The following is a 27,199-nucleotide window of genomic DNA, read 5'->3' as shown; positions in this document are numbered from 1 at the left end:
ACAAGGCAGAGCGATAAGTCATGCATAATGGGTGTCTTCTCGCACTGGAAGAGAGTTGCTCATAATACCTTAATTGCTTACCGGTAATGGGTTCTGTTGCTCTATATCAAGCCTGAAACTGTCAATGGTGTCAATTTTAAAATATTTCATGGTCTCCACTGACCTGGCCTGGAAAATAAACCCACGTGGCTTTACGTACAGTCTTCAACCTTATTTTGCCCTCTACTGACTTGGATCCCTCCACATTGGACAAACACACAAAATCTAAATCACTAGCACCACTACCGACACGCTGAAGGGGCAACTCACTGAGTGCAAACAGCATTTGCTACTCAGTAGACATGTCCCTCATCAAATACACACTCAGCGTTCAATCACTCTGTGCGTTCAGGCAAAATATTACGATCCTGGGCAGGGAGGGAACAGGAAGATGAGGAGGAGGAGGAAGAGGAGGGCCCGTGAGAGGAGTTATGGAGAAGTTCCATCGTTCATCACAAGAGAGGCACAGTGTCGCCTTGAACATGGACAGAGACTAAAGACGCTATGATCTGCCAGCAAAAATACCCCCAGGGACAGAGGATCCATCAATCCAGCTGTCCCTGACACTCCCTGAAGAAAATCATAGACCTGAAATGACATAGTGGCTCAAGAAAGCAAGGCTATACACTATGGTAGTAATGCCAGTAAATAAAACATGAAAATAGTATCAAGAAGCATGGTTAATATGGCTGAAGTATAAAGTTTTATTGATATCTGTTTTCAGTACTTTTCAGCAGAATATAATAAGAATTAGTAATACTATTCATCAATTAATAGTATGAGAAGAGAGTCAGAGGGAGAAACTAAACTAAACCAAGCCTGCGATGGGCCTGCTTTGTTAACCATTACAATTATCTGCTTTCTTGCCAAGAGTTTCTATTATGTTTTTTTTTCTTTTAGCGCTAGCTGGATTTATTTTATTTGTTACCCTGGAACACAAACAGGCTGGCTGTTTCCACCTCCTTCAAATATTAATGCTAAGCTAGGCTAAGCTAACCAGCTCCCGGTTGTAGGCTTGTACTTGGCGGACAGGCAGACAGTACTATCGATCGTCTTCTCTCAGCAAAACAGAGACTTTTTTTGTGAAGTAAGAAACAAAAGACAACAAGCAAGCAACAGCTCTTGGTAGTTAGAGCAGGTTGTGTTAGTGGTTCAATCCCTGGAACATATACAAATAGGTAGACTTGTCACTGGGACTGTAAATTGTGTGGAGTACTAATGCATAGAAAACCATTTAATTATGATCTACTAAATTACCTTGCAATTTTGTCACTGCAGGACATGGTGAGTAACCTCTCTCCTTGAAGCACACCGTCCCAGGTCTGGATGGTGTTGCTGGACCTCACGGGGATGGTGCCCTCCCCTGACTCAATTTTGGTCCTTAGCTGGCCCCGTGCTTTCCGGTTGGGATGTCTGTCTCCTTGGTCTGACATGAAAGGAAGAGCAAAGAAAGAAAGAGATACACACATTAAACTCTGGATCACTAACAGCGCACTACCACAATATAATGATGTTAGACTCATATAGCAGGCTCTGTCAAAAATTTAAATGCTCATTAATATGCAAATGGTTTCTGTCTCCACGAGAAGTCTCCCTCTCATTCATTCATTGAGTTGAGATTTCAAACCCTTGCATCATTAGTTAACATTGTCAGATAGTTGTTTGGTCTGTGAAGATTCTCTTTCATCCAGGTCAAGGTATATCCGAAAAGACAAGCTGAAACAAGGTCAACTGGACTTGTAGAGCTTCTTGGAGATGTTTGCCACTCACTCAAGGAGCTTTTTTAGACGAATGGCATAGCATCTTTAAGAAACCCTACAAGTCGTGTTGACCTTGTTTCTAATTATTTTTTTTGAAAACTGTCAGCTGTTCAGTTGCACAACAGCTATTTTTGCATCGATATAGCGCAGAGCGCAAACACACCACATATATGCCAGCAATTCCAAGAAATAGAAGCAAAATTGGCTTCCACACAGCATGACCTATTATTTATTATTATGTTATCAAAGTTTTCTGCTGTTGCACCAGCAGGAGCCATCTATTCAGTGACTAATTGAATGTGGCTGTTTTCTATTCAGTCTGCCATGTGCAACGGAAAGCACTTTGACAAGAGTAAGAGGGAGGTTAATCAGACAGACAGTGTGGGAGGGCTGGGTGGAGGAAAGACTGATAGAGGCAGACAGAGAATGACAAAAAGCTCTAATTACTAGCGCCTTGTTTAAATGTGTCTGTATTGGGTATGTGGACATTGGGGTAAAATTCTAATTAAATGAAACGAAGCATAAGAGGAAAACCTACAAATGTAATTAAATAAAATAAACTGTTGTTGAAACTGAATTCCGAGCTAAGACGAGACCAAATTAAAAACAGTTGAGTTGAGGAAGAGATACTTGGGGCTGATTGTGAATTCTGTGCGATGGCTGCGTACCTTCCACTCCGGCCTCGTGCGGAGAGAAAATCCTGGCGTCTCCACAGGGCGAGGTGCTGATGTAGAGGTGGAACTGAACGTTGTCCTTTAACCTGTAGCCTGCCTTGTCACACTGCATAAATATTGACTTCTGGTGGTCGTCCTTGCCGTTGCTATGACAACAGACCGATGGTAAATTTAAAAACGGGTCTTGTAAACTCCACAAAACCTACATTTACAAAATGTTTGCTACAGCTTATTTTACTGAATATAAAATGTTTTTGCAGTTGCAGCAAGACATAATTACACCATCAATTTAAACAGTGTCCTAACCCAACAAGCGAAGCAACAAATTTTACTCCATCCACTGACCTGAGGAAGAACTCCAGCTGAGTGTAGAGGTACCTGATGAGCGAGCGTCGGGCGATTATCTCAGCGTGGCAGTCATTGAGTGCCAGGCCGCGGTCACTCATGTACTCACCGTTGATGCATTTGGTTCCCGTGGAGACACAAATGACCTGTGCTTCCTTCACATCTGTCCCTGTTGGGGGGGAAGGAAACAAAGACACACTGGTCAACGGATACGCGCTCTTAAAGTACATACTGGGTTGTGTTGCCCTTTGCAGGCGAGACAGCAATAATATGAAAACTGGTGAGTGGCTAATGTAGCGACCACATAATTAATGGGTGACAAAATGGAGTAGATAAATCTGGATAAATGTCCTCGTGTTCATACAGGCAATGTGACACCGAGGAAAGACAAACAGCAAATCATTGCACAGGAATCCTGGTGTCTTATGTACTAGGGTCCTATAAGCTGCACCATACAGTGAATTCATTTTCATATATTCTATTTGCTGTGGTTAAAATAATCAAACAACCTCTTCAAATGACTTAATGCCACAATGGATTAATTGGCAGTGATGAGGGATTCATAAATTAATACATACCAACATCCAGAAGATATGGAGCAACATTTTTATTCATTTAAACTTTTAGCTCTGTATTTGGTCTCTACCAACTCCTGAGTCAAATATCTAGCTCTTTTGATGTTAAACACTGTTCACACTGTGTTAATTTGTAACTATAAAAGTAAAAAGCAAAAAGTATAGTAGTATATAAAATAGTAGAAAAAAACACTATAAAAATACAGTACAGCAAATGCCCTACATCAAAAATGTTTATTAATCACTAAAATATTGGCAAAACACATTTTCAAGTATAAAGAATAAAGCACTAAACGACAAATAATAGACCCCTTGAGTATTATTCAACTATATATTATTAGATTATTAGTAATAATGAATTCATTGGTAAGTTGGTCTCTTGTTGTTCAAGGTGAAGCAGGTACAGTGTATTCTTTGTTGTATATTTTCAACATATTGGTTGGTGGAGTGGAATAAAAGGATCAAATGGCATAACATACTGAGTAAGTACAAACTTGTGAATTTCCACATGTTTGTACCAAGTCACATTTCACTGTTGGTGTCAAACTCAATTTTGTGACGGTGAATTCTGTGTCAGTTGCCTTTTCAGGTTTTGTAACCCAAATATTCCTTTGGATTATGCTCCAAAACTCGCTGTAGCGCTGTATTTTGTGAGCGGAAAAGCACCAAACGTCTCTTCCCCTCAAGTGTACCTGTTGTCATGACGACCCCTGCTAGGACTTTTCGTCGCGCATGGGGGGAGGTGAAGTTGTCTGTCAGCTCACTGAACTTATCCACCACCAGGCGAGAGACGGCATCAGCCAGAACCTGGAATCACACACACACACGCAGAAACGCAACAAGGAGACACATACACGCAGCCACACAAATACGAGCTTGTGTCAGATATGTCAGCTTACAAAGCATGTCTGATGTTATCCTCCCCTAGGGCACTATGTACCTGTCACAGTGTTCGCATTCAGCTTCAAACAAAAGTCAGAGCTTTCAAACAGCAACAAGTGAAACTGGGTTGACCCCCTGAGGTATAAATAACCATCTTTCAAGTGGCACTGTTTGAGTTTGGCGTGACAGTTATAATTTACTACCTCCCTTCTAACGGTGAATCACGCAAAAAACAAAAACCTCAGTAACACATGCTAACAAAGAGCTCATTTACACAAGGATTAATACTCCAGTATAAAATTCTAGGGGAACCTGAAGTGAACTTCACACATCTTTTGTTCTTGGATGGCCAGCTCCCTGAGCTGGGTCTTTATCCATTGCTAATGTGATGGAAAATGACGACAACCAAGAGGAGAGAGGACGGCTGGATGATCACAAATTAAAGAGATTAGTCCAATATTACTTCTCCGCTACTTCAGAGTCACCCACTCATAACCAGATCATTTTACTTTTGACTGCCAAGGTCATATATGACTTTTATTCTCTAGGGGTATAAAAATACATACCACTTCCTGTTCTTAGACAAGAAGCACACGTGTCCAAAACTGTTCAATACAGTATAAATGCTCACTCTTTACTACTCTACCATTTTCTTCGTTGCATGACTCAACATTTGTGCAATGACAAAATGGATTTCTATTTCATTTTGGTTTGTGCATCAAGAAAACCATCTGAAACCATAAAGTAAAAAGCTAAAGTTAAGTTCTTTCGGAACAGCAGTGGACTCCAACCATTTTTCCCCATTAGTGCCTTGCCAGATGGAAACCGGCGACAGAGAATTAATAGAGCAATTAGTGGGGGCGCTATCGTTAAAACGGGGTGCTTGTTGAATAAATCGGTTGACAAGTGGAGAGCGCGAGTAAAGAAAGAACAAAAAGGCTTCGGGGAAGGGGGTGTTGACAGCGTGTCGAGCTGATTAGCTTTGCTGCCTGTGTTATCTCTCTTCACAGTGACGGTCACCTCTACAGGGGAATCTAAAGGTACCACCTTCCTTTAATCCCTGCTAACCTGATGTGAATTGAGATTTTAGTGATAGCCCAGTAGAACAGCAGAGTTTGGCAAGTGGAGCAGTTTGGAATAGACCTCTTTGCAACAAAACAAAAAACAGGAAGAATATATATATTATATATATTTTTTAGTTTTGGCCAGATCTTATTATGGTGACAGCCAATAATTCTGGAAGAATTAATCACTATGGAGAGTAGTATAATTACTCTGAAAACAAGAGCTACATCTGAATTATCTGCTTGACAGTGATTATCTGAATCCAGTGACTAAAGTTCCATTTGCTTATGAAACCTACTTCTATGATGTTAAGTTTAGCCCTTTTTACTTTCTTTTTAACTTTTAATTACTATTTCTGGGCTATGTGTGATTGACAACGTCACGTAAATCATTTCACAGATTTAATGAAGACAGAATTTGTGAAATGCTTTCACAGAACGTGTAATTAAAAAAAAAAAAAAAAAAAACTGGAGTCTGCTCTCACTCCCATAGTTAAATGGGAGAGTTATTCCCAGTACGTTTGGGTGTTTACGGATCCAGTGAGAGGTTAATTCAACATTTCCCATACTGACTACTGAATGCCTTCGAATCAAAAGCCCTGTATTATATACAATTTCATTAACCCATACACAGGATACATATTCAATAAAACATTTACGGGGGCAGTACAAGAGCATTGTGTGTGCTTATGTATTTTAAAACAGCCCTACTAAGCTGCCTTCCAAGATACCAACGGGTGCCCCTAAAATGTTAATTAAAGGGAATGCAATGTAGCCAGTAAGCTTTTTATGGAAAAAACAAAAACAAAAAACTGAAAATAGAAAAACAAGCTTTTTATGAAAAGCTTACTGGCTTAATGCATTCTCAAAATCTTGATGAATTCTCAAGATCTTGACCCTCAGAGCAAAGGTGTCACAGGCTTATTCAATTCAAAAAAACAAAATAATTCACATTTTCAAGGTTGGGAAAACTGATTATTGGTATTAATCTGAAAACTCAACAACTATAAAACAGAAAATAGAAAAACAAAATGTAAAAAACACAAGGAACAACTAACGAAAGCCTACAGTTACCCAACTAACAAACAGCAGCAATGTACAGTATATGAAATGGAGTTTCCGTTCTGATTCTATGCAATCTACTAATAAGAGCTACATCTTACCTGGGGTAGGTGAAGCTGCAATCCCTCTCTTGGTATGGGTTGCCGGGATGGTGTCTGGTCTAGCTGCATGTTGAACAGAGCAGACAGGGCGGCTTGTGCTGCCCGGGCTTTCGCCAGCTTCTTGTTGCGCCCTGAGCCTTCAAACGTCTGTGCATCCACTGTTACTGACATCACAAAATTCTTGGCGTGACTCTCACCGCTCTCTGAGACAAAGTCATATTTGAGGCCTGGCCTGAGCTCATTGAGGATCATGACTGGGTTTTTGCCACTGGAGGGCGAGCTGAATGCAGATGGAGGGGGCAATGGGGCCTGGACAAGGTTACTGCCAGGTGGTGTGGGCAGTGGGTACTCCCCTAGTGAATTTAAGGAGTTGCTACCATTGGAGCCTAGATAGAAGGATTCTTCAGGTGCGGCTGGTGTCTCAAAGCCATTGAAGAGCATGTCTGGGAAGTCAGCTTGGTCAGATGTAAAGTCTGTGTTCACTGTCAGTGTTCGGCCCATGGCCAGGTGTGCCTCAGATGCATTTGGGAACTGGACAAAGGAACGCAGTGCTTTCTCCGCTGCATTCAGTTTAGCCTTCTTCTTGGTAGGGCCCATGCCCTCAAACATCTGTCCATTGACCTCCACAGTCATGACAAATACTGGTGCATGGACTGGTCCTGTCTGAGACAGCAGTTTGTACTGCAGACCTGGTTTGATTTCATTCAGCTGCATCAGAGCATTCTTGGGCAGGACTGGCCCGGGCGTTTTCTTGCGCTTCTTGGCCCGGAACTTGGAATGCGTGTGGCCATTATTTCCCTCCTCTAGGGGGCGCTTTCGACTGCCCAAGCCACTTCCATTCGGGAGCTGTTCAGCCACTCCCACCCCGTCTTTGCAGGACACGTTGTCCAGGTTTCGGTTTTCCTTAACGTCGGTGCTGCTTGAACCTGCGGTGCCCAGAAAGAGTAACTTACAACGCCTTCGTTGCAGGATCTTGTAAATGTAAAATTTATAGATTCCTTTATCACTCTTTGGAACTGAACCAATGATTTGTGTTCCTTTATCATAGCAAGAGATGATGCCTTTTAATTAACTTTGAACATATTATTTTAATATCACTACAAGTAGCAAGTGCGGTAATTAGTTTCGAAATGAAAATCTTAATATATCTCCACGGCAAAATCTGTAGCTACGATGGTTTGTTATTTTAAGTGAAAGGTTAAGTGGAACACATGTTTTTTTTTTTTTTCAAATAAAACAAGTTGTGTACGCTTTTCAAGTTGCACAGTGTTATGGGTCTTAAACATAAATGCATACAAATATGAGTGCAAATATCTACACTCGACATAGACACACACACACACACAAACAGAGCTGTTCCTTTTCCACTCCATTAATTTTTAATAGCTCGAATGCCTACACATAAAATCAAGAAAATTGTACGTGTTCAGCTTTAAACCCGAATATACTGGAACGGGGAACACATATCACTGAATCCAGTTAGCAAAGTGGATGGAATATTGGCAAAAATTTTCATTTATAACATCCTTCAGCAAAGGCTTGATAGGTTACTCCTTGCGGTACTCAGGAGAAAGAGAGGCCGCAGTGTGCATGAGTGGGATTGTAGGTTGGGTTGAGGGAGTGCAGGGGAGTAGTGCAGGGGAAGGAGCTGAGGACCAGGCAAATAGGAGAGTACATCAAAGAGGCAGAAGGAGAAGACTCCACCTACTGCAGGATCCTAAAGGCTTGACTGGTGAACACGGTGGGAGGTTAAAATGCTGTTTACTCCATTTACATGAGATTTTTAAAAGAATGATGTTTTTTTGTTTTTTTTTTTAAATGAGGAAAATCTGAATTAAGAAACCGTTTCTAATGAGGTGCCATTCATAAGACCCTGCGCCTCTGAGATCCCCCCCATGGAGCTTGTCAGAGAACACAGTGTTTTAGGTTGCAAAATGTACTGACATGCCATAACCATCTGCATACTGCAACTGACATGTCTCAAGGCCAAAAAAAAAGAGAAGATTCCTAAGATCACAAACAAAAATGGCACATCCTTGAGTCTATGAGCTGAAAACATGCAAATGTTTTGGGTTTGTTCATGCATTCTGCAAATTGGTATTCATGTTTTCTCAAACAAACTTAATGACAAGGCGAAGGAGGAACAGCGTAACTGTGAATAAGAGTAGCCATGAAGGCTGGTGAAATCAGTAGTTTGTCATTTGCGCCATTAACCTCTAAACGCCACAGATACAAAAGAATGATTTTAATTGGGGTGGGAAATAGGACAAGCTGAATCAGGAATAACAATATGAAAATATACAGCATGTACTGTAACACTGTAGTTTACGAGGTTTCTCTGCAAAAGACAGAATGCGAAGAACAATCAGGTAGTCTAAAATTGATCACTATATCTCCTTAAAAGTTGTATTTGTGAGGGTAGACCAATAAGCTAATTAAACACACAATGAAAACATGCAGCAACAAATACAGTGGATAAAATGGCACATGGAAAAATATGGAGCTCCCTTTAAAACCACAACGTTATTTATGAAAACATGTAATGATTTTCAAAAATTGATACTAACTATTTTGTAATATAATGAATTTGCGGGATGGATGTTCAGTAGTACTCGAAAGCCTTGGACCAGATCAAATGACAAAAGCCGAAGAGTAACAGCCATAACACCATGCACACACGTGCAGTTGTGGTCGTCATCATGCAGCATTTGTGTAATCAGCATCCCTTAGCTACGCAAAGAAAAAACAACTTGGATCTTTCAGAGCTAAAATCCACCTCTGGGGGTTGCATGAACCAAATACTGCCCTCTTTCATCACAACTTCATACTGAGTGTTACTTGTTTGCTGGGGTTTTGATTTGGGGTGATTCATGTGATTAAAGGATTTCAAGAGCTGCTAAGGTTGTCACATGAAAAGTTAAAGATTCTTTTATGTTTACCTCCGGTGTTCCCTTGGTATTAAAGTAACTGTCTTGTGTGAGCATGGATGGTGTTTTATCTTTTAACCTATCTTCTGACTGGCAGTATACATGTAAGAAAGAGACTTCAGAGGCTTTGGAAAACACCAAAGACATTTTGCAACTGCTTATTTGACTTAGCACATAACGGCACATTTCTCTACAGCACAAAAACACCAAGAATAACACTACAATAAGAACTGCTCATTTGTATTGTCGGTTAGGGCACGGCTAGGATGACAGCTACCTTTGAATGCGAGTTCAAAATCGATGTAGGTGAGGGGAAACACATTCAGCTGTGTCTTTCTGTGTGTTCTGAGCATCAATTATTGAGTTCAAACCAAAATGTCTCATTAAAGTTCAAGTCTACGCTGTAGCATAGAAGCATTTTCTAAAGAGGGAAATCGAGATAAAGAGAATGATGAATATGACCTGAAGCATCTCAGATGTTATGATTAGTTCTTTAAGAAGTTTCGGGAACATTTGGGTCATGTATTTGTATGGCCATACACACTTAGTGTCTTGGTTCAGGTAAGGACGAATGATCCATCCTGCTCACAGAATTTGAAAGATAGAGAGTCGAAATTAGAATATAATTCACAACACACACAGGTACGATCAGTATTTTTTGGTTTCCAGACATATTTTTGAAATACATTTATGTGTAAAGGTTAGATTTACAATTATTTTTTTTTCTTGTGCCGAATATTGCATTGTTTGTATTAAATGTGGTAACATACAAATACTTGCATATTATAGGCAGGAAGAATCTGTTCACACTGATTACACAGCAAAGAAAGACAGGAAGACAAACAAGAGACATGCAGGCAGACAGAAAGGAAAAAGTACAGGCACACATTTAAATGTGGAGACAGACAGACGGACGGACGGACAAATGAGAAAACTTAGAGTGGACTCACTCATATTCTCTTCCTCATCCACATCCATGGCGACGGGTTTATCCTGACCTGAGAGCAACCTGGCCCCCACTGCACCTGGGGATCGGAGGACAGACAGAGTGATACACATGCACATAAACATATTCCAAGTGCTTGAGCAGCTACAGCAATCATAAATTTCTAGCCTGATGCACCTGCACGCACACACAAAGCACCATGCACACGCCGCACTGTGTAAGTAGCCTCTGATGTAGGCATATAAATATTCAGAGACTGAGAAATATCAAGGTGAGCGAGGAGGCCAGGGCTGACAGGCCTTAATAGCAGGAGCAGTCTATTGTGACTTTAATATCCCTCCGATTAGACCTCATTTCCCACTGCCTGCTGAGAGATATACAGCTTCTGACATGGCCAAGTCACTCCACCGCCACCCACACATACACATACACACACGACTTATCCCAAGGTGGAGAGTGCGATTAAAGCTCCATTAAGCAATACTTTCACACTAACATTGAATCAAATGATTTCTTGCAATCAGAGAGGTTTGCTCATACTGACAACGAACACCAAACTCTCGGGGCCATATCTGTCTATATTTCAGTTTTCTTCAACTTTCAGTGCTTGACTGAAAAAAAAAAACATACAGTACATGTGAGACTCGTTATAAAAGTCAAACATCAAGAAAGATTCTTCTTCAAGGCTTTATAGGAGGCATCAGTGTTACCCTGAACTTCTGCAGCACAGGAAGCAACATTAGCATTCAGTCAAACTTAAATTTCCAGTAACCTGACAACTGTAAGCCCAACACTCATTCTCCTTTTAGCTCTGTTTTGGTCTCTAGATAGGTCGATAGATCGATAGATAGACAGATAGACAGATAGACAGATAGACAGATAGATAGATAGATAGATAGGTTTTATTTGTCACATGCACAGTTATACATAGTACAATGCACAGTGAAATGTATTGTTGTACCTGCAGCCAGTAGTAAAAAAAATATATAAGTACTACAGTAAACAGTAGTTACTGGTTAAATGTTCGCTACTGTTAGTTCACCTGCTTAGCTACCTTTGTCTTTCAACTGGTTGGTTTTGAGCAGGTCGCATAGGTTATAAGAAAGTTTTATCAGAGGTTTTCCAGCAATACCTGAGCCTCAAATATCTTAGATGTAAACCAGAGCTACAAAGTTTTGGAAAATAAAACACAAATAATGATCTGAAAGATGCTAAAAGGCTCAGTTGACCTGAAGGGAATCTCACATTGGTATAATGTTCTGAGGGTTCATCGCTGTGAGTAACCTCTTTCGCATTAGTCATTTACCCTCTTTTTCATATAAAAATATTCATTAGTGCAGTTTTAATTACTCAAGTGCTTTTATGTGCAGCCTACAGGACTTAATCAAATGCACGGCACACACTCTCCCGAGCTTTCTGACAAACACAAGCATCAAAAGTGCTGACATTAGTGCAGGAAAATTTAAATTTGTTCATTTACCCACTGACACGTTGTTGCTGGTCATGAAAAATTACAAGTCAGAAATCCAATTGGTGATAATAATCAATCATAACAATATCTTATGATTACATCTCATAAATTTCACAATGTGCAAAAACGACATTTTAGAAAATAGTCTAGTAATTACAGACTTTATAGTTCTGTGACGGTTTCAACTGCACCACTCGCCTCCCCCGTCAGTCGAAACACCAACCACTTGAAAAACCATAGAGCGACAAAAAAATATTGCTGAGAGCAGGACAGATGAGGAGAAACTGGAGAAACTACCAGACTAAGTTAGATGATAAAAGGAGGTTGAAGAAGGGAAGAAGCAGAGTAGGGAACAACACAAAGAGACAGAGAGAGAGAGGGAGAGGGAGTGAGGGAGTGGGGGAGCAAGGAAAAGATGGCACTATGATATAGAACAGATTGTGCTGATTCTACTCTCTCTCTCTCCGCCTTCCATCACTGCCCCCATTCCTCAGCCAGACACTTTCTTAAGCTAAACTAAATGGGCTAATTAATCTGGGCTAATGGTGGGTGACAGCAAATATGCTAGCACAATTATCACCCTATTAAAGATTCATATTCCAACCCATAATTGAAAATGAAAAGGTGGGGTGAATTGAGGATGGGTGGGAGAAGGTCCAACAGAGTGGGAGATGAGAGTCATTTTTCTCAGGTAGCAGGAGTCGGGTGCCCACAGCCTCCACACTTTCATCCAGCATCTCAGAACCACATCTACACACAAAACTAGACCCCCACAAGTTCTTCCTTCTGCATTTCATGTTGCAGTATGATTTTATATCTCCATGTTATTAATTATTGGGAGTGGGTAATTCTGATTAAATCAATTAGAGTCTATTTAATCTAAGTACAAAGCTAAAATTTAAGGACACATTCTGTCTTACTTCTCCAACACACACTGGTATGTAGTCTAATCAGTAAGGAATGCAAATGTGCCTGTCAGTTTTCATTTTCAGATGAGGCTGCCAGGGCCATAAATCTGTAACTATTCCTGAAATCAGGTGCAGTCAGTAGGGAGAGTTCTGTGTGTGTGTGTGTGTGACTTCAAGAAGCGAATCTGGAAGTGAAATGGCTACACCGTTCTAAAGGGCACTGGGCTTTGGAAGAAAAACATGGTCACTGCATTCTGTTACCTGAAATGGAAGCTTACGATTGCGATTTGTGAGCATTTGTGAGCACAAGGTTTAAAACATACAATAAGGCAACACTCAATTCTCTTGGACAGGAACCTTTATTTTAATATGGCCTGATTGGTATCAGTCATACGCTGCCTGGCCATTTAGCATATTCAGGTAGTCAGCTGACCTCATTCTTTGGGCACATAATGTTGCTGAACCTAGACCTGAGCAACTGCAGCAACCCCAGATCGTAGCACTGCCCCCACAGGCTTGTACAGTAGACACTAGGCATGATGGGTGCATCACTTCATCTGCCTCTCTTCTTACCCTGATGCCCCCATCACTCTAGAAGAGGGTACATCTGGACTCATCAGACCACATGACCTTCTTCCTTTGCTCCAGAGTCCAATCTTTGTGCTCCCTAGCAAACTGAAGCCTTTTTTTTCCCGGTTAGCTGGTTTTGCGTTGGTCATTTCTTAACCCACTTTAAGCAGTTTCTGCAATCTCCTTAGATGTTTTCTTTGCCTGATGCATGCCAATGATTTGACCCTTCTCAAACAGACTAACATCTTTTCCACGACGCTACTCATTGCATCAGTTGGGGTTAAATAACTTGTTGGCAGCTGAAAGATAATCACCCTTGCAGTAATTATCCAATAGGAGGCTTGTACCTGTTTGCTTAGTTAAATCCAGATGGCAACTTTTTTTTTTGGCCAGGCAGTGTATATGCCCATATATACTGACATATATGCTATGCTGACTATATATTGTATTCCAGTCATTATAGAGGAGAGGGCATCAGTGTAACTAGAGTAGATATTGATTGTACTGGTTGGTACAAAATGATACCTATGGAGTTTTCTATAAAATAAAGAGACATCACTGTAGCGGTCAACACTGATATGCTAACTAAGAATGTGTTCTACTATCAAAATGTGAAATAGATAACATTGAAAACAGACATTTTTTCATGTTGTTTCAGCATTCAAAGAACACATATTTTAGGACAGTAAAGACTGCATAAGTAATTTGGACCTTTGTACGCATGAGGACTTATAAGACACTGGAAAAGGCAAGGCGGGATCCTTGATAGATTTTGGTATTGGCCATTTTTGAACACACATAACTGGAGCAGAGGATTTAAAGTAAGTCAAAAGAATCGGAGCCCAGGGCTGCCGACTATCTCGCTCCACATGCATAAACGATAGTGCGTCATCAAGTTGTGAGACAGCTTGGTTCCAGGTAATTCTGAGTGGACGCCAAGGGAGGCAGGGAAGGGAGAAAGATGAGAAAGAAGATGAAAAACCTCAAATTCAATCTGGCACGGTGAGAGGGACTGAGGGGAAATAAGGTGGTTTTGATTTGTCTCTCATCCCTCGCTTGCTCTGTGACGGAGCGATAGAGCATTGGCACCGTGGAGGGAGTTACCAGCAGGGGCCGACCGACGGAAGGGGGTGGGGTGGGGAGGTGGAAAGGTAAAGGTGAGTGAGGAACGGGGGGGGATGAGAGAGATAGAAAATGCAATCCTATTCCAAATAAAAGAGAATCATTATCTCCTTTAAAACAGAAGGAGATGGAAAGGTCTGCCCTTGGCCGGCCGTGGAGCGCATACCGTCTAAAACAAACTGCCTTTGGAGGCTGGTGTTGGAAGATTTTACGTCAAAATAAGTTTAGACCAACTTCAGACGTTAAAGACCATAAAAAAACAATAAAAGAAAGAGGCAATCTTGCTTGCACGCAGGGAAGCATTTATTACTTTCCAAAAATGACTATGCAAATGGGATTCTATGAGTTCTAAGAAGAACTTGAAAGGGAATTTGACAGGGAGAAGAGGCACAATCCTACAAAGACACCAATGCAATAGCATGCTACATAACTTTTTTTTTTTTTTAAAACTGCAATTTTATCCCAAAGAACTGAATATGTCATTTTGAATTCACACAAAACCCATTCTCTTTGTTCTCCAGTTTTTCTAAAAAGTGCTTGGTGTCCATTGGGCACATCTGCTGCAAAGGCTCCGCATAAACGCAGATCTTTAATGATATTGTCCGAAATATCTGGAAAAACCCGTGTCCAGACCTGTGACACTCTGGTGGAGAAAATTAAAGCTGTGCACTTTGTCTGGTAAGCCCTTTTCACAACGTGTGTTAAATGCTGAGGCAGTGGTGGCTGTTGTTTTTTGGTAAGGAATACAATTTCCAGCTACTTCACTCACAATTCGCTCGCAATCCCCACATAACCTTAGCCTTCTGTCTCCCCGTCAAGTAATGCCTGCCTTTTCCAGTCTCTGTAGTACCTTATCTACCTGACCTTTCACTGCAAATGGTAAGTGAGAGCTCTTAAAATGCCTGGGACATGGCTCTACCTGACTAGGAGGGTAGCTTTTAGAGAGTGTGTACCAGAACTCTGAGTGCCTCTTTTCAGCCTCCTGTATTGTGTTAGATTCTAGTTTCTGTGCTCAGCCTCTTTTTATTTGGTGGCTAGTCAGCTTGAATTTGTGGGGCCAGCTCCATGCACTTTAAGCTGCTACATTACCCCTTGGTTTTGAGTTCTGGCTTTCAGAAGAATAAATGTATTTAAAGAGGACCTATTATATGTTTAATTTTTTTTTTTGATATATATGTATATAAAGCTACATAAAAATGTATATAAAGCTATGTTTCAAATAATCAGGCGTATGGAAAAATTGGTGGAAAGTTGGAGTTTAGATAGGAACATCTGTGGGTGTTGCCCATCAGAAACTTGTATGACTAGGGTCTGTTAACAAACAGGTACTTGCCTGCAGTTGGAGGGAACTGTTTTGATCCATTGTTCTTTCCCCAATGAATCGTACGCTAATATCCCATTACTGGCCAAAGACTCCACTCTCAAGGTGTAAAGAGGGGTGAAACAAGAGGCGAGACTGGAGCCTTTAAGGTGCTTATATGGTACTGCAAGACCTAAATGCAAGGAGCTATGCATGTAGTCAACGCCAATACGAGTCACTTATACTTGTGTGCTCATCAGTCTGGCTCGCTCTGTAACGGGCGGGTTAATTTGTTTCTACTTCCTGCGCCACTTTCCACTTCCTGCTTCACTTTCAACAATGTCGACTGAAACTTTCGCAGAAATTTGCAGAATATGAGTCACACAAATCTATCTCCAAACCTCCTTAGTTAACCTTTCCGATTCTTTATTGATCCAAAACAATCAATTAGAAAATTGCGACGATGGAGAAGCAGCCGGTAATACTAAAGCAGAAAAACACTACTACCAAGCGGACCAATCACCGATCTGCATCGCAGCGCCGCATAGTTACATTTCTGGGGAGGTGCATGTCAGCTACGTCACTAGGCTCTGTGTAGGTTTCTGTTATTGCCGTAGCCTCTGCGTCAACTTAACGCAGAAGTCTAAACTGCCTATTGGTTGGTAATGGGTTGTTAGACTATCAACTCCCCATCAGCCATTCAGAACTGAAGAAGCTGGATGATTAGCGAAATGTCTTCATTAAACTCTACAAGTCCAGTTGTCCTTGTTTCAGCATCTTTTTTTAGACATTCCTTCATACCTTCACAGTCGTATTTTACACAAAAAAAATAAAACCGTGCTGTAATCTTTGTTGCTGCTGTAGTGGGTGCTGTCCATCTGCATTGGAGCTCCAACATGCATGAATGGGTGTGAGAAGTTGCAGTTGAAATTGAATAAAGCATAACAGACAAAGGGACCATGGTTTCCTCCAAAATGCATGGTTTAAGTGGGGGGAAAAAATAAAATAAACTAAACTGAATCACTTAGCAGCTACCATTTGTTGCTCAGTTTCAAATTTAAACTTGATAAATACCCCTGGGGAAAGCAATCTCATCACTAGATTGCTTTTCATTTATCTGAAATTACGTTGATTGCAGCACACAACTCATTTTCCTTAATGTGTGCCTGTTGATGTGTGACAGCTTAAATGTAAACGAAATGTAACAAAAAAATGAGAAACCGAACACGCAATGTAACCAAAAAGGACACAGGGCTGCAAAACAGTCGCAATTTGTATCAATGATGACATGGCAATTGGTCCACTCATGGAATGATGGCTTCTAATTGGTGTCCTCGACAAGATGATAGCTTTTGATTGGTTCGACTGTAAACTCCAGTTTCTACCGTCATCTCACATAAAAGGTTTGCTCTTTCATGTGGTTACACAGGCGCTGGGGATGGAGCTAAGGGTGTGGAGCACTTATTTCCTTTACTTTTACTTTCGTCTTTCGCCTTTCACTCAAGCCATGTGGATCCACTGTAATTGAAAACCAAAAAAAAAAATTGTTTAAAGAGATCTACAAACAACGGTGCATGACTGCCATTAAATGGTACCATCTGATGGTATCAAAAGGTAGATAAAAATATTCTGTTGGATAAAATAAAGGTGAACCACGTGACTCAAATCTTGATATTAAAGTTGACTCTTGCTTTTCTTGATGGATGAAATGACTTGTAACCAATTCATTCAGCGTCACTGACAACACCTACGGCTCAGGCCCAGTGAGGAAATCTACCACTGTCACCCAGACTCCATTAACAGCATATTAAAATACAAAAGCTTCCTTCTTTAAACTTTCAGCAGCCCGACATGCTGCTGTGTTGACAGGATCTAGACAGGCTCTAAAAACAGCTCCCGCTTAGCTCCTGTCACCAGCATACAGAGCAAGAGCATGCATCCTTGCACAAATGCAGCAAAGTACACACTTATCTCCGCCCTGCTGAAAGAAACCCAGACAAAAAGATTCCTTAGTCCCCAGAATTCCATTTTCGGCTAGACTACCTCTTGGCATCAATGACGTTCTGTTGACTATTTTTTTAACATTGTTTTTCTGTGTTTCACAGTAATCTGATGCACGCATGTCGGAATTTGACTTTTTTTAATGGGACAAATATTCCCTTCATCAGGGATGTATGGCTGAATACTGTATCGCCTGAATGCACAGTAATTGATGTGCAAGCCTGAATCGTTCGCTCTGAAAAAGCTAAGATAAATGTGTTGCTCTCACAGGTTCTATCACTGTCACGATGATATCTTTTAATTTTTTTAATGACATCTTGAAAGCTAAATGCAGGCCCACAGTGCGTGACAATACTGCAGAATCGCAAAACTGGAAGAAAGGAATTGTGTTGTGATGCTCCGTTGTCTGTGCAGTGTTAAGACTCAGTAGTCTGTCCTAATACTTGTGGTATTTGTGGTCAGAAATGAAAAGGGTAGATTATTCTCACTGTTTCAAAAGTTCTGGGTCTAACAAACCCCATAACTAACAGTCACACTAACAGAAAAGCATGGTGAGGAACTGCTGCGTCCAATACGGCTAGCTTGTGTTGTAAAGGGAAATTCAATAGAGTTAGAGAAAAGGACCTTGTGAATGAAAAGTCATATCTTCAAAGCAAGGCGCATAGGAAACAAAAGTATGTTATATATTGTACAAAGTGAAAAAATACTTCAACAAATGTCGTCAAATGAAAAGCTTCATCTGATCTGGCAGTGACCTTTACAAACTCCTTACTGAAAAATACTAAATATTTCTTTTAATTGGGCTTAAATTACAGTTCATCGACTTATTAACTGCAGACTTTTATTGTCTAATCATTTATACACTACAGCAGTATACAAATATATTTAAGTGGAAAAATGGAATTCCACTTGTGATTTCTCTATTGTGACGAGGTCTATGGTTTATAAGACTCTATAAATGTAGTCTGACAAATAAATGTGTTTATTAAAGAATTTGTCTACGTCTAGAACTATTCCTGATGGAACCCAGAAGAAGAGGCTGGTCGGCACACAGATGATGATTTGCAGTATAGCTGAATACCAGTTTAGCATATGTTCATGGGAGCACATTAAATAGTTAACAAATACTGCACATTTATATACATTATAGTTGCTTACGGCTACAATACAGTGTGCTTGAGGGATTCATCAACATCATCACTGAAGTATGTCCCAAAAAAAAAAATCAAAAGACCCTGTAAATCCCACACAAACTGAAATGGTCCCTCCTCACTGTATCACTGCAGCTATGTACGAGCACCTCAACAGAAAAGAATAACAACATTTTTTCCAGTTGTTGGTTGGTGGTCAGTGCCTAGAAGTCTCTGTTGGGTTGTTTTTCCAGACAAAAACTCAGCATAGGCTCTCTAAAGCAGAATCAGATATTATTCCCTAGTGTGGCAGTTGCAAGTTGTAGGTGGCTATAAGACGGAACAATGTAAATTTACACTGACGTTGTAAACAATCTTTAGCAGATTAAATTATACAGGTTTGGCCAGCACACTGGTCAAGAGGTCGGCCTCACAGCATGAGGGTTCGAGGATCTGGTTGGCCGAGGACTTTCTGTGTGTCGTGTGCATGGTTTTCTTCTTGCATTGTAATGACATGCATGTTAGGGTAATTGGTGATCCTAAACTGTTTTAGGGCCGCACGTGAGTGTGAACAGTTGTTAACCTTTACAGTAAAGTACAGATGCATTTCCAATTACAATCAGCACCAGCTACTGAAAGTAAATCATCTCAACTCTATGTATGCAAATAATGACACAATCTAGTAAACACATTTCCCATTTATGTCTACAGTGAATAAATTAGCTCTACACCGGATAAATCTTTTGTTGAATATCATCAGGTAAAAGATGTGTTCTTCATTCACAGATTTCCGGTCAAAATTATGTTTTTAAGATTATGTCTGAATAAAGGTTTAATAGGGAGGTTATGTTTATTACTTAGAGGTTAACAAATGCATTAATAATCAATACAGCAATCAAACAAATAATGATACTGACTGAAAAAAAAGAATCCTTTGTTTTAGCCTTATTTTGTTTTAAATAATTTATTAAAATGTACTTATGAGTGACACATAACGCAATGCTCCATTGTGTAACATTCATCTTGACTTTTTAAATTGAAGGTTTATTCTATTAGGATAAAAAGCAGACAAACATCCAAGTACAGATAAGTTGTCTACTGCACTGAAAACTTAAAGATGCCAAGTTTCAGGCACGGTCTCATCCACAGCATTAAATCTTTGGCCATTTACAGATAACCACTTGCTTGGCCAGCAGTCTGTTTAAGAGACTGCCGTGGTCTGACAGGCTCTCTGCGGTAGTGCTGTTGTTTGCAGTGGAATGCCAGGGTAATGGACCAATGCAAAGGCTCAGCTGGGTGTTCGGATGGAAAAATGGGCACTGCCCTCGCACACCCACTGTCACTTGAGCCCCTGTGGCACAGCTAATTCATAGGGCGCACTGCTCCTATTCAATTTTGGGGCGTTACCTTCCAAAGGAAACTCCAACGCATGACAACTTGTCTTTCACTTGAAAATGATAAGAAAGGTAATAACTTTTATCAGTTAACCTGCAGACTATTTTCTCATTTATTAGATTGTTTCCATAAAAAATACAACACAGTGGAAATGGTTGTTATGATAATTGTGTCCAATTGTGTACGTGAACGTGTCAGAGTGTACATTAACTACATAAATGATTAAATAATGATTCAAATTGTTGCTGTTCTGTCAATTCATTGAACTGTTATTGAGAATGTGAGAATGGATATGAAACATGAAGTCTTTTTGCGATGGTAACACTATCGATGCTTACTATGTTTTGTCAGAACTGAGAATAGGAGAGTAGCCGGGATGGAAAGGTGTGGAGGAAGGAGAGCGAGAGAAGCTTTTATTGTGTTCCAGACTTTAATATTTGACAGTCAGTCGTTTATCATCATGGACTGCTGATGGCGAGAGTGGAGAAAGGTGGAGAAAACAGAGGCAGAGAGTATCAATATGAATTTTTTATTTGATGGATTTTATGGGGGATTGCATTTCAGAAGGCTGTCAGAGTCAAGGTTCATGGAAGAGAGAGAGAGAGAGAGAGAGGGAGGCCAAGTCATAAAGGCCACACAAGAGATAATGGTGTCCCCGCTCATGAAGAACACACAGGCAATGTTTGCAACACACTATAATCTATTCTCGACCGTGTGCATAAAAAGATGTGAAATAAAGTCGCTAACTCCCTCTTGCATTTTCCATCTTTTGTTTCTTTAAACCCACTCGCACCTTTTTACCTTCACACCCTTATTTTTTTCTCTCTCTCTCTCTCTCACACACACACACACACACACACCCACACACAAACACACACAAAGTGTAGCACACAGTTTCTTACTTGTCTCTTTTTCTCTCGCTCCAACAATTTCACAAAAATACACACACACACACACACAAACAGACGCGCGCTAACGTCTACGGCTGGCTTCAGGTGTGCTCATAAATCATCAGAGTGAGTGGTTATGATTCCCTCCAGCATCAGCAGGGCTGGGGAGGGTGGGGGGTTGGGGGGGTTGAGACTAAATGGCTGCCCTTGCTTCCTGTGTCCATCAAGGCCAGAAGGACCCACCGCTCGGCCCCTGGGCGCAACACACTGCAGGCGGCCGACTCCGGTGACACAAACACACATAAACACTTTTGGTTGAACAAACGGAAACTGACACACACACACAGGTAGCTGGACAAAAAGAAAAAAAGAAAAAAAGAAAAAAAAGAAAAAAGGAGACTTAGCTACAAAACCTTGTGTGAAGCACATTAGCTTTTTCTTCTTCTGTTCTAATTTTCAGGGTCATTTTAACCATTTTAATGGATTTTATGGTGTGTGAATAATCTGCCAATCCCTGCAAGACATCTCGAAAAATAAAAGCAGTCATCTTTTCTTCTCCGTCGCTCTTTGACACGTTTTTGTCTTATTTCATCTTTTGGTTTAGATTTTTCAGTTTTGATCACACCCTGACTGCTGCCCTTCACTTCATTCCACTCTGTTTACAGCATGAATGGACACGCATAACTGTTTAACCCGCAGACGTAATTACACTGGGCAGCACGTATACAAGGTGGAGGATGAGGTAGGTATGAAAAAGTGCGACCTCAAAGGAAACCAGAGGTAAACATCTGCTAGTGGCTTTATATGGTCTGCTTTCAGCTGCGTTGTCGTAGGTGTAGAGTTTAACACATAGTAAAGTGAATGCCACAGGCATTAGACAACGGTGTTGCTGCCTGGCATGAGGCTATCACAGGGACAGACTTGAAAGCTGGCAGAGTAAGTCATTACGAACAGCACATCTGAAATTATGGATGAAGTGTTCGGCTGCTCTGGAACAAACAGTTTACTATAAAGTATTCATTGCTCTGCAGTGTTTCTTTCTCAGTTCTGATATCAGATTCTGCGTTTCACTACCTTGGGCTTGGTGACACAAAAACTCTGAGAACAAAGTTAATATAAAAAAAAGTTACCAATTTTGAGTTTCCAGGTGAAACATTATCTTCATACATTCATGAAAACTTAATATCTGCACTCCCTACTGATTGTTTAAAACAAAGAGATCCTCTAAAGTCAGATGATCAAGCAGCCATTATGAGTATTTAAGTAACATACCATGCTGATTGTGTCTGATTATCAGGTTAAACTCATGGAATGGACACTACTCAAAATAGCTGGCTGCATTAATAGCTGTTATTTTCAAATACTAATGAAAATGGTGTTTCTTAAGAACAGGATGTGTGTTGTGTGTCAAAAGCCAGAGAGCATGAGATCATTAGAGATCAGTAGAGTTTCAAGTTGTTAACAAAAGCCGACATATTGCTCTGACCCCACTTCAAACCATAACCAGCTCTAACATTAAACACTCACCAGGTTTATTGTTCTTTTTAGTCAAAAAATGAATGATCCAACAACTTCCTGGTTGTTAAAAAAAAAACCCTAAGCAACTTGATAAACACTTGAAAGTACTTTAAAGCATCTTTCATACAACTAAACTGATTATTAGTTATATTAATAGCATCCTTTGACAAATATAAGTGGGACTACGGGAGCGATGCATCGGTGGAAAAAGCAAAGAACCATAGAAAAGAGCGGAGAAACAGATCGAACAAGACTGAGAGTCCGAAATGAGCAATCGAAGATGAGGGGGAGGAGGAGATGAAAGGGGAAAAAAAAGGGGCAAGGAAAGGGAAAGAAACTGGACAGAGACAAATGGCCATGGGAAATGGTTGGTGCAGGAGAGCCCGCCTATGAGACAGCCCTCTCAGCAGACCTAACACAGACTGATCGGCCCACCGGGCAGCGCCACCACAATCCTCCACCCCCCAGTCCATTCCATTTCTGTCTGATTCCTGCTTTATTCTTATATATAAAAAAAAATAAATCACATTTCACATCAGGCCTTCACAACTCACCAGAATGTGTTATTAGAGCAGGAAAGATGCAGACTTATTTGAAGTTGAATGTGAAGTACCATTTCAAATTGAGCTCTAGGGGTTGGAAGCTGTTTTAGGAATTACAAAATGAATCATAACTGTTGTTTTCTTTTGTGTTTCTTGTTTGCCAGTATTGGCGTGATACAGAACCATGGAGATTTCTCACCTTCACTAACAACTAATGAAGTAAGCAACAGGTTTTTAGCCATTCTCTGGCTTCAAATGATTACTTGTTTAACTTTTAAAGTTCACTCTGCTGATCTTAGACGAGTCTGTAAAGGGATAAATTACAAATTACAATTACATAGTCCACTTTGACACATGCATCCGATAATGTTGTCATACCTATATGACTTAGAGTCACATATCGTAGTAAATGGACACAGGAGGCTTGCAGAAATGTCCCTTTGAAAGACAAACACTGCAAAGAAGGGTAAGGAACAGTGGGTGCAGAAATGAGACTTAAAGCAGAGAAAGAGGGAGTCGAATAAAAAAGGAAGTTAGGGAGGGATACAAGGAGGAGGGCAGGGATCATTGTTAACTGTCCATGTATGCAGTTAGATAAGTGAGTGCTACTGTCGCCATCCCAAAAGCCCATTACTTTTCCCAATAAGGCTCTGGCAGCCCAGTGATTACCTCAAGAAAGTGCAAGAGAGGAAGAATCTTAATAGAAATAGGATCGGGTCTTTTTTGTGAAGCCAGAAACCTCCCCCGCCTCCTGGGGGGGGGGGGGGGACGACGTCTCCAGGCACTGGCCAGGTAATGCAGCGTAATGCAGTACATGTGTGGGCGCCGGTGGCCTAATGTAGAGGGGTCGTGGCAGAAAGGGGAGTGCCTGTCACGGCGCCTGATTGAAACTGATGGGCCAAGGTAAAGGGGCCGCAGAGTACGGCCACCCAACATGGCCTTCTCTGCCTCATCAGACACACTTACACATGAACACGCATACATACACACCTTGCCTCAGAGTCCATTATTCAATTTGGCCCTTCTAATGACCAGTGAATTAGGCTGCCAGAAGCGATTTGCTTTCTGAGCTCCACTGTTGGATGTACATGCTTTTTCTCCATTCTGCATATTAAGAGGCAGCAATTCAGACGCTGACATCCTATGAGCTCCTCCAATCAGTGTATTCATGCGCTTGGGTGAGGAAGGTATCTGAGACGATGAACACTTAATGAAAATGGGTTTCATGTTTCCCCTCTGCATTTTTAAATACCAATCAGGCATTTATCTGAAATTTCAGATCATAAGAAACTGCACATGTCTCACAATAAACCACATGTAAATTTAAAAACATGGTCGTTGAAGGAAAGTAGTGGTCACCACTGTTTCAGACCATAACTAAAGCTAAATTGAAACACATGTTTTCTTATTTTTACTTATGTTATTTACTGCCTGAGCAATCCCCCAATCAATTCTTTCTACAACACCTATTAGAGAGTCTTGTTAATAGAATAATAACCATAAAATGTCACAACACTGTTCCTCCCATCTGCAGCAGAATGATTCTTTATATCCTCCTTATTATTATTATATCTATGTATATGTTTACAGTCCAAGGACAGTCACAAAACCATACAGATACATTTTGTGTGCTCCAATTAAGATTAATTCAACACCATTTGATTCAGTCACCTTGAGGACATATTTTGTATAGGGCTGCAACATACAGATTGGATTTAATTCTGAATAGTCAACCACTGGGTCTTGATTCTGCCATTAATAATGACGGATAGTTGAGCATGATTTAACTTCAACGAGCAGTGCAGCTTGCAATAGAAAAACCACCTTCATTATTTATCTGCAGACAGCTGCTTACTCCCACTTAGACTATAATGTTGTTCATTTTTATGGGTTGCCATAGCAGCCATTATCATCTACTATAGGAGTCTTCACTGAGTTACTCTTTGAGACAAAAGAGACACAGCGGCGACTCCCAGGCATTAACCGCCGACCAACAAACAGAGAAAGCTCACTGTAATAGTTCAACAGTTAGCTAGTCCCAGGACGTTCTTTGTTGAGGTGCTTGTACATGGCAGTTCTGCTGCTGCGGTAGGTCATTTAAGTTTTATTTAGGGTCTCATGCAGCATTCATGCATTCATGGCAGTGGGAGCTGCCATGGGGATGAGCGTACACACGGAGACATGTTGATGCATTCCAGACATATCAGCACACTTAAATTATCGATAACGTTAACGCGCTGTTGCAGCCTTAGTTATATGGTGCGTTATAACATATAATTAAGGCTGCAATAGGCTATAATATGTAATTGTATACGGTACATATACTACTAAAAAGTACTATATTACTAAAATTTATCAATTATTTCCTCAAAATTGATAAACATGCATTAAACTTTTATTTTTTTCATACAACTGCGTCTCTGTTTTTTCTTTTTACTGCATTTCAGTGTCTCTTGTTTTGTTTTTTGTCTGATATGTCACAGTTAATCTTTACAGTTCTAGCGACCGGTGTATCATTAAATTAAATTTGATAATGAATTCACCAACTGGCACATCAATCTAATTACCTTATGAACCTTTAAGGAGGTGGCCACTCAGAGTCTCCCAAAGACAAATAACAGTAAATCCTTATCCTTATCTATATATACTTATCAGAAGGATTATATGGTGTAGATGCATTGGTCAGTGCAGTTAATATCATGATCACCCTGCTGAGAGACTTTCAGTTTGTCTGTCATGTGCACTCAGCAAAAACTGTCCTGCCAGTCTTCATAGATTCTTCATAGATTCCTTTTGGTCCAAGTATCAGGTTCGATAATAATAAAACTCCTCTACTTTTGCTTTCTTCCATCTTTTCAAGGTTGTTGGGTGGCTGCCTCTCCTTCTTTCACTAGCAGCTGTAAAATCTATTTGACAGCTCTGATTTATGACACAGCATAGGCACCGAGTGCCTGTGGGGAAAGGAGTGTATGTTTGAGTGTGTTTGAAAGTGTGCGAATGTGCGGGCGTGCGAGCGTGCCCGGCTCACAGAGGACCACCACTCCTGTGTTCAATGTTCATGCACCCAACAGGGCTCATAGGTAGGGGGGGACCCCTGTAGCTCACACATGCACACAGATATCCAGTGACTGGATGCTCTGACACACTAACATCAACGGAGTCTGCGTTAATACTAGAGACACAGCACGGTCATTGTGACCGTAAAAGGTCTAAATCATTACATTTGACATATAAAATAAATAGTGTTGCCTCCATTACAGCTGTGTTGTTGTGGATAAATCACCATAAAAGTTCGAATCTAATGCAAAGAATATCTAAAAGGAGTTTGTGAACATCCCACACAGCCTCAGGAACCCCTGGGTACGTGCACGGTGCCTTTTTCTTTGTTGCCGTTTGCTGCTTTGTTCTTTCCCTCTGCTTGCCTGTGTCCATCTAACCCTGTCACCGAATCCTTTCCTCTGTCCTTCTGTTCTCCTCGCCTGGGTGCCCAGGGCGCTCACACCTAACACCGTTTGTCACATTCAAGGCCAGGTTAGACGCGTCCTAGAGAGAGAGATGTGTGCATATGCTTGAGTGGGTTAGTGTGTACTGTATGAACGGGAGCGGGGACGACGGGAAACTTGAATGCATCCGTGTAGATCTGCGCGTGCCCACACCTGAGACAGTGTCATCTCCGGGTTGAATTCTACACGTCGTGCCTTTGCTATTGTCAGACAATACTGATGGACAGTTAGAAGGGGACACGGTGGGAAACCTTGTGATAGCTGACAGGAGAAAGTGCTAATACACGCTAAGAGGATGAATGTTGGTGGTGGAAGGAAAGAGAATGGGGGCGGACTAACATACACAGTCCAAACCCTGTGATACAAAAAAACAATATGAGCCACGATTTAGCTCTTTTGTGTGGTAAGAATCTAACATTTAACATCAAGGTTTCCTCTACATTGCTGGCAAAGGTTTCCACATAACACATTTGT

The 27,199-nt window shown here is 40.8% G+C and overlaps 1 protein-coding gene across 2 annotated transcripts in view; it reads right to left on the bottom strand.

Annotated features, from left to right (window-relative positions):
• adarb1b (adenosine deaminase RNA specific B1b) overlaps positions 1 to 27,199 on the bottom strand; it is a 117,446-nt gene that overhangs the window by 10,830 nt on the left and 79,417 nt on the right. For both annotated transcript variants that reach the window (XM_084545531.1, XM_084545532.1), the window contains 6 exons: positions 10,380 to 10,454; positions 6,503 to 7,428; positions 4,086 to 4,200; positions 2,819 to 2,987; positions 2,468 to 2,619; positions 1,297 to 1,465 (listed from right to left, as the gene is read on the bottom strand). In XM_084545531.1, coding sequence (XP_084401657.1) covers positions 1,297 to 1,465; positions 2,468 to 2,619; positions 2,819 to 2,987; positions 4,086 to 4,200; positions 6,503 to 7,428; positions 10,380 to 10,407 — 1,559 coding nt within the window. In that variant the 5' untranslated portion in view covers positions 10,408 to 10,454. The remainder of the gene's footprint in view (positions 1 to 1,296; positions 1,466 to 2,467; positions 2,620 to 2,818; positions 2,988 to 4,085; positions 4,201 to 6,502; positions 7,429 to 10,379; positions 10,455 to 27,199) is intronic.

The sequence above is a fragment of the Chelon labrosus genome (genome assembly GCF_963514085.1).
Source record: "Chelon labrosus genome assembly, chromosome: 5".
Lineage (NCBI taxonomy): Eukaryota > Metazoa > Chordata > Actinopteri > Mugiliformes > Mugilidae > Chelon > Chelon labrosus.
Note: the sequence above shows the minus strand (reverse complement) of the source record. Positions and strands in the feature narration are given on the sequence as shown.